The following is a 15,312-nucleotide window of genomic DNA, read 5'->3' as shown; positions in this document are numbered from 1 at the left end:
CAGTGCCATTAATCACCATAGCTATAAAGGCCACAAAGTCCACCTTCTTAACCTTTAAAATATCTGGGTCCTGCTGGTGAAAGATAACCCCTGCAGCCTGCAGTGAAGGATTATCCACCACCATGGACTCTTCTGGAACACCTTTTGAACCCTCAGCCCTTTTAACAGCAGCAGCATAGTGAAATGCTCTGGACAGCCCTGACTTTGGCCACCTCATTCTCCTTCACCCTTGTCAAGCATTCCAAAGCTGTGGCTTCATGGTTCCCACCACAATTGCAACATGTCACATTTTCATCACTTTTAAAACACATTACATTATGTTTTCCACAACTTGGACATCTTGGCACATGTATGGGTCTGTCTTTAATCACAATTATTTACTCCAGTTCCATTGAGGCTCAAAGACAATGCAAAACACAGAAGACACGTCAATAAAGAAAATAGTCCATTTATTACATTTGGAATGCAAAAACATAATATGCCATATCGTTCAATCCTGGCCTGACTGGGAAAAACAGTAGTAAAAAAGTAATAAAACCATTTTCAGTGTTTACCATCACAGCAAAAATGTTTTCTGCAGTCAGAAAAACTTCCCCCAACAAAAAAAGAACATTTAAATCACCATTCTTCATTTATAAACAAAACACATGCTATCACACCATTCCCTGCTAGATCAATATTCAGGTTGGCAACACCAATTAAATTACAACAAAATTATTTTCCTGATTATAGGGACTCAAAGATGTGTGGGGCTGATGGTGAGAGTAAACATGAAGTACACCTTGGGGAGATGGGACAGGGGAGCATAGGAGTTAACATTTTACATTTACATTTTAGTAATTTAGCAGACGTTCTTATCCAGAGCGACTTACAGTTAGTAAGTGCATCCATTTTTTTTATTTGTATATATATATTTTTCATAATAACTGCAATAATATTTCATTGAATCCTCACATCTTCCCTCCTTCTCAAAGCACATTGGAGTAGATCTTTGGTTCCTCTCCTCTGATCTTCTCCTCCAATGCATTTTGAAAAGGAGGCAAGGAATCAAGGAAATACAATTAACATACACACCTGGAATTGGACTACTGTGAGGTCATCCTAGAGAACGAGGCTGGCCGACTATCCGTCCTGCTGCTGGATGAAGGGGTTGGGGATGGCTTCCATGCCGTCCTGAGGACAGATGAGCACCACGGACGTCCCTCTACAAACCACCAGGCCCAGCTGCCGCGTGTCCTCGGTCAGCTTGAACTGGTCGTCAGGATCTGGAAACAACAGAAGGAAGTGACATAACAGGCCAGAGGTCATTGACAGTATGTGCAACTTCACCATGAATGACCCAGCACAACCTTCTTTATAAAATTAGCAAATTGTATGACCTTTTGGTTTCATTGTCAATTTTTTATACTGAGGGACTACATCACAGATATGTGTTCCATTTAAGTCTGTGGGCAACAGTCTCCTCACCAACCCAGGAGTGCATTTTTGCAATTCTGTAGAAGTGATATGAGATCATACAATCAAGTCTTAGTTTCTGCTACATACCCCGCAAGTACTCGATGGTGCTATCCAATACCAGGTTCAACAGGGGGTCAAACCCCTTCAGAACTCCACTGGCTGAGACAAATAAATTAGGATTATTATATTGAATGGAATCATGGAGAAGAACACTACAGAAGAAGATGAGGACTGTGGCCTGTCATGGAACAGCATTTCCAGACAGGCAAAAGTTTGTCAGTGTTCTCTTCTGAAAGCCGAATGTCACTGTATTATTTTTTTCATGTTTCACATAGTAATGAAGCGGACTAAGTAAAATGTTATCTTCACTTTCTTTTCAATAGCTTGATCAAAAGGTAAAAACTGTGATTTAGGCCTACCCTCTCGTCCTCCCTGAAACTTCACACGGATTTGTTTATCAATGTACTTTGACAGGTCAAAGATACTCTCCTTCTTCTTCTTCTCTCCTTCCTTGTTTCTGTCCTGGTTTCTGTCCTGAAAGGAAAACATTTAGTATAATTTAGGATTGGGCTGAGATTGAACCCTATGGCCTAATCACAGGCAGAGGTCCCTGCCCTCCGAACTTCTCATCCAACCCGAGGAATCAAAGAAATGCAATAGAGATTCTTCCCTGGTATAGGCCATGGTAAGGGGTTCGTCCTCCTCGCCTCCTCTCCTTCATTGCACTGATCTGAAAGCATTGACCAGGGAACAGCCAGCCAATCAAAGTTGAGCTTCTACCATATTGTTTTCACCTGTCAAGTCCTTTCCAAATCAGAGCAGATGACGGGAAGGAGATGAGGACTGGATGGATTTTTAACAGAAAACAACTAGGTTGTGCGGTTTATCTCAAATGTAGTCTAAAGGTGGGGAGAACTGAACTACAAACATGGCATGACATTTATTTAGCACGCTGCTATGAATCAATCACGAATTTGCACCTCACGCTAACAAAGATCTCAACCCACTCCATCTCTCGCTAGTAGTGGTCAGAATACTGTAACTAGATTGAAAGACACCTATTTTAAATGTGTAAGAACTAGAGAACAGATAGTGGAGGGTAACTTAGGTGGTTTTGGATAAGTTTATGCAGGGCCGGTTCCAGGCATAAGCGGTCGCTTAGGGCCCCTGGCCGCTAGGAAGCCCCGACCAAAAAACACCAGGAGCAATGAAAAAATGTGGTTGTGCATGATTAGTTTCTCTTGTTATGTCAGTCACTGAATTAATTAGCCATGTCAGCTAACAATTTTTTGATTGGTAGTTAGTCTAGCCAGCTATCTAAACTTGTAGTAATCATCAACAAATACCAACAGGCATGCAGGGCACATGCTCAGGGGCCCTGACCTCCAGGGGGCCACCATTAATTTTGTTAGTCATTCTCAATCAAATATCATATTAACATGGCATAAGTCATTACATGTGTAGAATTGCAGGAAATTAGCTGTAAAACTGCAAAAAAAATCTCTGCCCCATGGCAAAAGGAGTAGAATTGCACAAAATGTGTTATAAAATTGCAACAATTTCTCTCCACCCCATGGCAACATGTGTAGAATTGCAGAAAACTTAAAAACTACAACATTAGCTAAGTCTCCATCCAATTGGCATCATATTTTTATGTGAATATTCTAAAATCTGCATTAAAAACAATATGCACATTTTCCATCAAATTGACTTGTAGCAGATAAAAGGCTGTGTGTGATGACGTAGGGCACATAAAAATAACTTTGGTGGTTAAATTCTCATGTACCGAATAAAAACGTAACGTTTTTCTACTCTACTGATGGTTTTGTCACAAAAAAAATTGCTTTAAAAAGCGATCGTGCACATTCTGGTATTGGCACGTGCACTCTAGCCAACAGTTGGCAGCCAAGCATCTATCATCATGTCACCAGAATAAGACCCTCGATATTTATTGGAAAGGAGTAATTTATTAATTTTAGAGGTATTTGACCCAGTTATGTTAGATACATGAATACTTAAATACATTTTGTCAATCTGACAATAATTTTTAATGATTATTTCTCAATTCAATGATGTTTGAATAACACAAGTAAATTAAGTAAATCTGCAATAATAATTTCAAGTCAAAATAACCTGTTTCCAGTAGGTCTAAATACTTTTTGAGTGCATAAGCTCATCCAAGTTTACTTCGATATGATGGTTATTATATAAATATTTGTACATAAAAGCGTTTCCACCGGCATTTCGCGAATAATTAATTTTACTGACAAAAAAAGATCCCACCTTGTCTAGAGTATTTTGTTTTGTTGACATTTGGAAAGTTTACCGACAAATTAGCTATTTCCTTTAGGCCTGTCATGACATTTTTTATCCAACATGTACTTTACTCGCATAAAAAAGGTTAGCTGGAAACCTGCTTATTTTCTCTACGCCCCATGGCAAAATGTGTAGTATTGCAGGAAATTAATGTCAAGAAGGGGGCGAGGTGGGGGGCCCCACAATCAAATTGTATTTGTCACATGCGCCGAATACAACAGGTGTAGACCTCACCGTGAAATGCTTACTTACAAGCCCTAAACCAACAATGCAGTTCAAGAAATAGTGTTAAGAAAATATTTACTAAATAAACTAAAGTAAAAAAAATACAGAGTCAATGTGCGGGGGTATAGGTTAGTCGAGGTAATTTGTACATGTAGGTAGGGGTAAAGTGACTATGCATAGATAATAAACAGCGAGTATCAGCTGTAAATAGTCTCGGAAGATCCCGCAGGTTAATAAGCCGGATGTGGAGGTCCTGGGCTGGCGTGGTTACACATGGTCTGCGGTTGTGAGGCCGGTTGGACATACTGCCAAATTCTCTAAAACGACGTTGGAGGCAGCTTATCAAATCAAATTGTATTTGTCACATGCTCAAATACAACTGGTGTAGACCTTACCGTGAGATGCTTACTTACAAGCCCTTAACCAACAATGCAGTTGAATGCAGAAAAATAAGAGTTAAGAAAATATTTACTAAATAAACTAAAGTTTAACAAATTAAAAAGTTACAATAAAATGACAATAACAAGGTGTATGGGGGTACAGGTTAGTCGAGGTAATATGTACATGTAGGAGGTAGGGGTAAAATGACTATTCATTGATAATAAACAGTGAGTAGCAGCAGCATAAAAAAAGGGGGGTCAATGCAAATAGTCCGGGGAGATAAATGAACATTACATTATCTGGCAACAGCTCTTACCAATTGCACACTCCCTCAAAACTTGAAACATCTGTGGCATTGTGTTGTGTGACAAAACTGCACATTTTAGAGTGGCCTTTATTGCATACGGCTCCTCTATAAAAAACAAAGTAGCCTATCACTGGCCCCAGATGCAGACACCAAGGCAAAAAAAGGTTGATCAAAGCTAAATTAATGCGGGATCTTCATTGAATAGCAATGGAGAGCGGGCATTCATTTCTTGATTCTGCTTTGTTCAAGTTTATTTGCCGCTAGTCTGTGAATCTGTGAGTGACAGTAGGCTGTTCCAGATCGCCCAGATTGAAAATGTGCCAGCCTGAATGGCATGGTGCGCTGTTCCAAATGATCAAATTAGGGTTTGTACGGGCATGAAAAGTCATGGAAATTAGTTTCATAATTGTTGTTTATGTAATTCATGAAAGCACACTTTTAAATATGATCTATCAATTAAAAAATGACATATCAGCCATTATCGGAATTACCCTTCAGTGCAGGTCTGTGTTGCTGCGTGTGTGCCAGTGCGAGTGGGCCGTTGCCCGAGGAGAGAGAGCGAGACATTTCAGCAGTAGGTATAAAATAAAGACAGAGACTAACTAGATCACCAATTCAAAACATAACTAGTAGCAGTTATCAGGCTAGGTAACTATAGCTAACTAAGCATTCATGTCATTGTTGCCTTTCCACCAGCACTGTAGAGCCTAAATAAATCTGCACCGTTGGAAAGCTGGGATTCTTCTCTATTAAACAGTAGCAATGTAATTGCAACATGAAAAAATATTATAATAGCCTAATTGACAAATAACTTGCTGTGCATCTCCCCCAAAACATTAATATTTTAGCCTTATATATAAACATGTCTAGTGAGATACCTTGCTTTGAAGTAGCCGTATCCATTTGATCCCTGATTTATTGAATGAGGGAATCATTTTATAAAGACAAAAGTATTTGGTTGTAATGTTGAAAAAGCCTGCACACCCTGGAGCTCACTAGATGGAGGGTTGACCACGTGACTAACAGTGCAGTTCTAAACTCAGCAAAAAAAGAAACATCCCTTTTTCAGGACCCTGTCTTTCAAAGATAATTCGTAAAAATCCAAATAACTTCACAGATCTTCATTGTAAAGGGTTTAAACACTGTTTCCCATGCTTGTTCAATGAACAATAAACAATTTATGAACATGCACCTGTGGAACGGTCGTTAAGACACTAACAGTTTACAGACGGTAGGCAATTAAGGTCAGTTATGAAAACTTAGGACACTAAAGAGGCCTTTCTACTGACTCTGAAAAACACCAAAGAAAGATGCCCAGGGTCCCTGCTCATCTGCATGAACGTGCCTTAGGCATGCTGCAAGGAGGCATGAGGACTGCAGATGTGGCCAGGGCAATAAATTGCTATGTCCGTACTGTGAGACGCCTAAGACAGCGCTACAGGGAGACAGGACGGACAGCTGATCGTCCCCGCAGTGGCAGACCATGTGTAACAACACCTGCACAGGATCGGTACATCCGAACATCACACCTGCGGGACAGGTACAGGATGGCAACAACAACTGCCTGAGTTACACCAGGAACGCACAATCCCTCCATCAGTGCTCAGACTGTCTGCAATAGGCTGAGAGAGGCTGGACTGAGGGCTTGTAGGCCTGTTGTAAGGCAGGTCCTCACTAGACATCACCGGCAACAACATTGCCTATGGGCACAAACCCACCGTCGCTGGACCAGACAGGACTAGCAAAAAGTGCTCTTCACTGACGAATCGCGGTTTTGTCTCACCAGGGGTGATGGTCGGATTGGCGTTTATCGTCGAAGGAATGAGCGTTACACCGAGGCCTGTACTCTGGAGCGGGATTGATTTGGAGGTTGAGGGTCCATCATGGTCTGGGGCGGTGTGTCACAGCATCATCGGACTGAGCTTGTTGTCATTGCAGGCAATCTCAACGCTGTGCGTTACAGGGAAGAGATCCTCCTCCCTCATGTGGTATCTTTCCTGCAGGCTCATCCTGACATGACCCTCCAGCATGACAATGCCACCAGCCATACTGCTCGTTCTGTGCGTGATTTCCTGCAAGACAGGAATGTCAGTGTTCTGCCATGACCAGCGAAGAGCCAGGATCTCAATCCCATTGAGCACGTCTGGGACCTGTTGGATCGGAGGGTGAGGGCTTGGGCCATTCCCCCCCAGAAATGTCTGGGAACTTGCAGGTGCCTTGGTGGAAGAGTGGGGTAACATCTCACAGCAAGAACTGGCAAATCTGGTGCAGTCCATGAGGAGGAGATGCACTGCAGTACTTAATGCAGCTGGTGGCCACACCAGATACTGACTGTTACTTTTGATTTTGACCCCCCTTTGTTCAGGGACACATTATTCAATTTCTGTTAGTCACATGTCTGTGGAACTTGTTCAGTTTATGTCTCAGTTGTTGAATCTTGTTATGTTCATACAAATATTTCCACATGTTAAGTTTGCTGAAAATAAACACAGTTGACAGTGAGGAGGTTTCTTTTTTTGCTGAGTTTATGTGGGGGCTAAATGCCTTGATCAAGGGCACAACCACAGCAGGAGGTGGTAGGTTTACATGGGATCAGACCAGAGCATATGAGCGGAGTGGAGCGGTGAAAATCTCAGCTCCTCGCTCACGGAGCTGTTCACCCCTCCGCTCCCCCCGCTCAAAGCCACATCAGGCCAGTCCGCTCATTATCGCTCAGCGCTCAACGCAGTTTGCATCGCGCTCACTCAAATCGCCCCCGCTCACTCCAAAAAAGGAACAAAATCTGCATGTATTTCACTTTTAGCTTAAACCACAGCCTTACTTTATCTCCCGAATTTGTTGCATACAGACTCATCTCGGATTATCCATTCTGTCTTGAAACGGGGATCTAACACTGACGCTAAAATGAGATGTTAATCAGTATAGTATATTCCATAGCGAATTGACACGTTGTTTGCCTATGTTTCTGCAAAAGCAGCGATGCCCATTGGAAGTGCAGCGTGAGTGTAATCGGTGAGCAGGGATTTGATTTATGTGACAGCAGGGAGGATCATCCCCAGGTTCCCCAGCTCCTTCTGCATTTTGTCTGTGAGGTCTGCTAGTGGTGTCAGCACACTGACAAGGTGCGTAAGCTGCCGTACTTGATTCAGGGTGATGTTAGCAACATTAGACTTGAGTTTTACCATAACGGGTCTTTTTGGAACAACCGGATGAACAACTGAATCATCCGCAGCTGGCTGCTCCATCGAATGGCGCAGGCATATGTGGGGCGGACACCTAATTGGTCGGTTTCCTCTGTGCTCTTGTGTACACTTTTCACCAGGTGCCCGACTTTCACTAACAGCCTATTAATGTTGTCGTGCTTGTTAACAGCGTTTTTGATCGCCAGCTGAAGCATGAATGGGGCATCTCAGATGTAAATTTGACAAAGTAAAGTACTAATTTATCATAGTTTCTTGGGGGGTGTAGCCCGGTTGAGCTACGCTGGCGAAGTGTTGCACCCCTTCGCGTAATCATTTCAAAAAATGCTACATCCAGCTCTCTTTTTCTCTCCCTTGTTATGGTTGGGCCTTTACGTGCAGTGAATAAACTTTTGAATTCCTCAACCCCTTTTCTCTTGTTGCTGCTGCTGCTCTCTCGCTCTATAAAATACAAATTCATGGACGACACAAATTAAATTAAACAGATGGATTCTGGGTCAGGCTTGAGCATGCTTCAGACTCGTGGTGTGAACGAGCGAAATTGGAGCGGGACATAGGGCGACGCTCCGTCCTTTTAAAAATGCCGCTCTGCGCTCTGTCAAAATCCGTCCGCTCACGCTCCACGCTCGCTCCCGCTCCACTCCGCTCATATGCTCTGGATCAGACACAGCAGCTTTCCAGTGCCAATAATGCTTACTTTTTCATGTAGGCTATAATAATAAGTCATGAAAATTAGGTTATGAAGTCATGGACATTTTTTATAAACCATTAACAGTGAATAATCAGAGGTCTCTAGCATAATGTAATTTGTGAATTTCAGTTAACATAGTCTAATGGACCGATTTGGAAAAAGATAGCTCCTGCACTTCTTCCATCCCAAGTCAAGCACTGCCTAACAGGGATGTAAACAAATTTGTGCACAACATTTCAGAAAGAAGCTTTTGTGCGTATTAAACATTTCTGGGATTTTTTTTCAGCTCATGAAACATGGGACCAAAACTTTACATTTTTGTTCAGTATAAAAGCCTTCACCAAATCGTCCACAACCTCCTGCCGCCTCGCCTGTCTGAACTGCCCTGTTTTGTAGTAGATGCCCATCATTCTCAGACAGCTTGAGTTCATTTATTATTTTTAATATTTAGCAGACGCTGTTATCCAGAGCGATTTACAGAAGCAATTAGGGTTAAGTGCCTTTCTCAAGGGCACATCGACAGATTTTTCACCTAGTCGGCTCGTGGATTAGAACCAGGTTACTGGCACAAGGCTCTTTACCACTAAGCTACCTGCCGCCCATTTGATGCTTATGTTTTTTTTAAATGATGTCTATACGGCATTTTCTTATGTTGCACGTTTTGCTGAATATATTGTCGTCTTCTGCAACGTCCCAACAGGGTTTCAAGTGATATATTCAAGTGAGTGGATTGTTTTCTTTTCTTTGTGGGTTTCATTGACAACACGATGCAGTCTAAACAGCACGCTATCAAATATCTCTACTCTGCTCTTTCTTGCACTTGCTTGTTACCAGAATACTGTAGCTAGATTGAAAGAACACGTATTTTCAAATGCTAAGTAAATAACATAAAATAGACAATAAATAGCTAAAGACGTTTTAAAAAAAGTTTATGGAAGATACGATTGACTCACCGCCATTTTTAACCTGTTCCAGCCACGCCTTTCGAACTCCAACCTCTGACCCGGGAAAAAGCTAAAATAATCTATTTCTCTCAGCTGTTTCAAGTTGGTTCTATATACATTCAATAACATTTTGCCTATATTTAGACCCTTTTTAAGGCCTCAATATATTGTAAATCACAACTTTAGCTAGTATGCTGACAGAAAACCTCTGGATTTTATCGCAATAATTTAATTGACATCCATGTAATCCAATCAAAATGTATAGTACCTCGCGCTGGATCCAAATTAACCAATGACAAACGCATTGGATAATATGGGCAGGGAGCTGGCAAAACAGCTGGTGGCAGCACTGTGTGTGCTGAGCAGTGGGTATCGTAAAAGTTCGCGAAAACTAAAATGAGCTTTTTGTCTTAATTTAAGGTTAGGCATAAGGTTAAAATCAGATTTTAAGAAGATACTTTTTAGAAATAGGCGGGGTTTAGCCATAATTGTGTGACAACCGGACCCGAGCAGTGCGGTTAATGGGGAGACAACAACAAGCTTGGCAACATGAAGGCTTCGGAAGACTGGTTTGGGCAGTTTTTCTCATAAAACAGGTGAGATTGGTCTCATGTCTATTCACCCAAGATAATGTGGCTTATCTAAACAGTCAGTACTTGTACTTTGTTGTTGAGGTAATTAGCTTGCGTGCTCACATACATAACTGTTAGTTTGCGGAGATCACCAACGATTGAGTACAGTCAGTAGGGAGCTAAGAATATTCCTAGCTAGGGCCTATCTGCAAGACATAGTCTGTAAATCCTTATGTAACATGACTTTGATCCTTTTTTAAGTATCGCGGTGGTTAAAGATTAATTTCCTAATTGTTTAGACGCCTCTCATATCGTTTTTGCGGGTATTATCAGTTTGGGAAATTGTCTAGCTAAACTTGTGCGTAAGAGTAAAGCTAGCTAGCTAACGTAAACTGGTTGTGGAAATATGCAGTATTGCACCCACAGTTAACGTTAGTGTGGCCAGTCTTAAAGCCAGTTTATGCTTGATCTGGAAATGCGAACCGGAGGCGCCATACGGAGGGTTTGACGCAATTGCGGAGCCTCCAGATGCTTGCAAAGGCCAAATCTAGCTCTGTACCGCATCGCTTTGCGCCTACCAAATATTGTCAGCGTGCATGTAGATTTTTTCACCCCACACCAGACGCGATCAAGGACACGCAGGTTGAAATATCAAAACGAACTCTGAACCAACTATATTAACTTGGGGACAGGTCGAAAAGCATTAAACATGTATGGCAATTTAGCTAACAACTTGCTGTTGCTAGCTAATTTGTCCTGGGAAATAAACATTGGGTTGTTATTTTACCTGATGTACAAGGTCTGTCTATGAATTTGAGGGTGGTTACATTTCTCCAGCCCTAGCCATCAGCATTTTACCAAACAGGGGCGGGGATCACCTTTGTTATTGTTTCTAATGCCGATTGCCACTTTGAGGTCCAATGACCTTGTTATTTTCAGAGGTAGACTGGCTCTGCAGCCAAAACAGCCAAATACTCCATCTAAACGTCAATCGATTCTCAATTGCGATACCGGTTCTAGAAACATAAAGCCCTTTACTTTAATATCACATCAAAATAATTTGCCAAATGCAAAATATACACTTATTGTACAGTGTTAAAACCGCTTCTTCTGTTACCCAGGTGTTCAGGAACATGCTAGATAGCTAATTAGCACAGGTGGTCCCTCTGTCTTCTGTCTGTCTTCCGTAAAGCGCTGTAACATGGAGATATGGCTGTGTGGAACACTAACCCTATAAAAGTGTGTATCAATTTAACCTGTAGTTTAAAAAAAATGTCTTGCTTATATTACATTTACATTTTAGTCATTTAGCAGACGCTCTTATCCAGAGCGACTTACAGTTAGTGAGTGCATACATTTTTTTTTTCCCCATACTGGTTCCCCATGGGAAACGAACCCACAACCCTGGCATTGCAAACGCCATGCTCTACCAACTGAGCTATGAAGGATACGGTCCTTTTGCTTCCAAAACCGACTACCGAGATGGGTGTTAATGTTCAGATCAGTGGGGGTTGCTGAGGGAGGACGGCTCATAATAATGTCTGGAATGAGCCATCCTCCCTCAGCAGCCTCCACTGGTTCAGACTGAGCTTCATTCATTTCATTTTTCGTCATTTAGCAGACGGCTCTTATCCAGAGCGACATACAAATTGGTGCATTCACCTTATGATAGCCAGTGGGACAACCACTTTACTATATATATACTTTTTTTTTTTTCTTCTTCTTTGGGGTGGGGTAAGGGGGTACATTTTAGTCATTTTAGCAGACGCTCTTATCCAGAGCGACTTACAGTTAGAGTGCATACAATATTTTTTTATTTTTCATACTGGCCCCCCGTGGGAAACAAACCCACAACCCTGGCGTTGCAAACGCCATGCTCTACCAACTGAGCTACATCCCACCGGCCAATCCCTCCCCCTAACCTGGACGACGCTGGGCAAATTGTGTGCCGCCCCATGGGTCTCCCGGTCGCGGCCGGCTACGACAGAGCCTGGATTCAAACCAGGATCTCTAGTGGCACAGCTAGCACTGCGATGCAGTGCCTTAGACCACTGCGCCACTCGGTAGAATTATTACTTTATCCTAGGCCAGTCTATGAAACAAGTTGTTCTGACCACTGTCACATCTATGTTTGTTTCTCTCACCCTCTTTAAGGCACTATCTGTTATATATTTTCATTCTCTCATGCCAGGTTGTGGGGGAATATGGCATGGCCCATTTCAGAAACAAAGGCCAGAGCAAAGGAAAAGATTACTGCATCTTCTTCAACTCCCAGTGGGCTCGTCTACCTCTGGACCTCAACAAAGCAGTAAGTGGTGGAGTAACCTAACCTAACTTAAGACTACTAAGTCATTGTCACTTCTTGAGCAATGTTGGACAAACATTTGTGTGTGTGCTCTCTGGTGGATAATCTCAAAATACAGCTGCCCTGAGAAGTTCATCAGAATACTGATGTGTGTGCATGATGAAATATTGCGAGCGGCACCCATTATTAACCTATCCTTTGTCTCCAGTCCCATCTCCAGATCTATGACCTGACACTGTCAGCCTGTGTTCCCTCATCGGACGTCCCCCGTGGGGGCTTCCCCAATCGTATCCCCATGGTAATGAGGGGAACTGCACTTCTATGAGAAGGTCCGCCTGGCCCAGCTTAACGGAGCTAAAGGCCTGCTCATCATCAGCAAAGACAGGCTGGTAAGAGTCAAACCATATCATTCCTCAAAGAGGCTGGTAAGAGTCATATCCAAGGGTGTAGTGGAGGGTAAAACCATTTATTCTGCACAAGCGTTTACCCACCTTTTGCAAAAAAAGGCATTGAAAGTATAGGGAGCTCTACTTTACATACAGCGAATGGCAATCAGCGTTTACCACTACATTACTGGTCATATCATTCAGCAAAGACAAGCTGGTAAGAGTCAACTCATTATTTAGCAAAGACAAGCTGGTAAGAGTCAACTCATAATTTAGCAAAGACAAGCTGGTAAGAGTCAACTCATTATTTAGCAAAGACAAGCTGGTAAGAGTCAACTCATTATTTAGCAAAGACAAGCTGGTAAGAGTCAACTCATTATTTAGCAAAGACAAGCTGGTAAGAGTCAACTCATTATTTAGCAAAGACGGGCTGGTAAGAGTCAACTCATTATTTAGCAAAGACAAGCTGGTAAGAGTCAACTCATTATTTAGCAAAGACAAGCTGGTAAGAGTCAACTCATATTGTTCAGCAAAGACAGGCTGGTAAGAGTGAAATCATATTATTCAGCAAAGACAAGCTGGTAAGAGACAACTCATAGCATAGACAGGCAGGTAAGATTCAAACCATATCATTCAGTAAACAGGCTGGTAGGAGTCAAGTCCTATCATATTAGCCTTGTGGTTCCAGACTTGTCTATGTGCTTTAGCTAGCTGGCCTGTTCCCTTTGAACTTCACTACTGCAGTTCTAATAGGCTTGGAAGGAGAGGAGCAGAATAAGAGCATTGGGACACACCTTAGTATTCAGGTTATATACAGTCACCACAAATTATTGGCACCCTTGATAAAGATGAGCAAAAAAGACTGTATAAATAAATAATATAAATACTGAGCTATATTGTATGCAACAATTTTTTTAAAATAATATTTTATTATAGTAATACAATTGCTCAGAGAAAGAGATTTTATTGGCACCGCTAAAGATTCTTATAAATTAAATCAAACAAAATTAAATCTGCTATAGTATTCTACTTTATAAAAATGTAATCTCTGTTTGTACTGTATTGTGGCCTTCCATGCCTTCCCGTTTCACTGGGGGTATAAAAATGAGGTAACGCATGTACAACGTATGTCATCCATCACCATGAGAAAAGGCAAAGAAGACAGGCAAATGGTAACACGCATGTAAACTCAGCAAAAAAAGAAACGTCCCTTTTTTCTGGACCTAGTCTTTTAAAGATAATTCGTAGAAATCCAAATAACTTCACAGATCTTCATTGTAAACGGTTTAAACACTGTTTCCCATGCACCTGTGGAATGGTCGTTAAGACACTAACAGCTTACAGACAGTAGGCAATTAAGGTCACAGTTATGAAAACTTAGGACACTAAAGAGGCCTTTCTACTGACTCTGAAAAACACCAAAAGAAAGATGCCCAGGGTCCCTGCTCATCTGCGTGAACGTGCCTTAGGCATGCTGCAAGGAGGCATGAGGACTGCAGATGTGGCCAGGGCAATAAATTGCAATGTCCATTCTGTGAGACGCCTAAGACAGCACTACAGGGAGACAGGACGGACAGCTGATCGTCCTCGCAGTGGCAGACCACGTGTAACAACACCTGCACAGGATCGGTACATCCGAACATCACACCTGTGGGACAGGTACAGGATGGCAACAACAACTATCCGAGTTACACCAGGAACGCACAATCCCTCCATCAGTGCTCGAGACTGTCCGCACAGGCTGAGAGAGGCTGGACTGAGGGCTTGTAGGCCTGTTGTATGGCAGGTCCTCACCAGACATCACCGGCAACAACGTTGCCTGGGGACACAAACCCACGTCGCTGGACCAGACAGGACTAGCAAAAAGTGCTTTTCACTGACGCAGTCGTGGTTTGTCTCTCACCAGGGGTGATGGTCGGATTGGCGTTTATCGTCGAAGGAATGAGCGTTACACCGAGGCCTGTACTCTGGAGCGGGATTGATTTGGAGGGTGCAGGGTCCGTCATGGTCTGGGGCGGTGTGTCACAGCATCATCGGACTGAGCTTGTTGTCATTGCAGGCAATCTCAACGCTGTGCGTTACAGGAAGACATCCTCCTCCCTCACGTGGTACCCCTTCCTGCAGGCTCATCCTGACATGACCCTCCAGCATGACAATGCCACCAGCCATACTGCTCATTGTGTGCGTGATTTCCTGCAATACAGGAATGTCAGTGTTCTGCCATTGCCAGCGAAGAGCCCGGATCTCAATCCCAGCACGTCTGGGACCTGTTGGATCGGATGGTGAGGGCTAGGGCCATACCCCCCCAGAAATGTCCGGGAACTTGCAGGTGCCTTGGTGGAAGAGTGGGGTAACATCTCACAGCAAGAACTGGCAAATCTGGTGCAGTCCATGAGGAGGAGATGCACTGCAGTACTTAATGCAGCTGGTGGCCACACCAGATACTGACTGTTTTCTTTTTTTGCTGAGTTTACGACGCACAGTGGGGGGAAAAAAGTATTTAGTCAGCCACCAATTGTGCAAGTTC

At 42.7% G+C, this 15,312-nt stretch overlaps 1 protein-coding gene and 1 pseudogene across 1 annotated transcript; one reads left to right on the top strand and one right to left on the bottom strand.

The window, feature by feature from the left end:
* Window positions 1-549: 549 nt before the first annotated feature.
* LOC121557525 (U6 snRNA-associated Sm-like protein LSm7) lies at window positions 550-9,579 on the bottom strand. Its single transcript, XM_041871125.2, has 5 exons — window positions 9,532-9,579; window positions 1,878-1,992; window positions 1,546-1,617; window positions 1,075-1,265; window positions 550-781 (listed from the first exon to the last, which is right to left on the bottom strand). The coding sequence occupies exons 1-4, from the start codon at window positions 9,535-9,537 to the stop codon at window positions 1,123-1,125; spliced, it is 336 nt and encodes a 111-aa protein (XP_041727059.1). The 5' UTR covers window positions 9,538-9,579; the 3' UTR covers window positions 550-781; window positions 1,075-1,122.
* Window positions 9,580-10,043: 464 nt separating this feature from the next.
* The window catches only part of LOC121557530, a 70,339-nt pseudogene continuing 65,070 nt past the window's right edge, over window positions 10,044-15,312 (top strand).

The sequence above is a fragment of the Coregonus clupeaformis genome, chromosome 19, assembly GCF_020615455.1.
Source record: "Coregonus clupeaformis isolate EN_2021a chromosome 19, ASM2061545v1, whole genome shotgun sequence".
Taxonomy (NCBI): Eukaryota; Metazoa; Chordata; class Actinopteri; order Salmoniformes; family Salmonidae; genus Coregonus; species Coregonus clupeaformis.
This window is presented reverse-complemented; position numbering and strand designations above follow the sequence as displayed.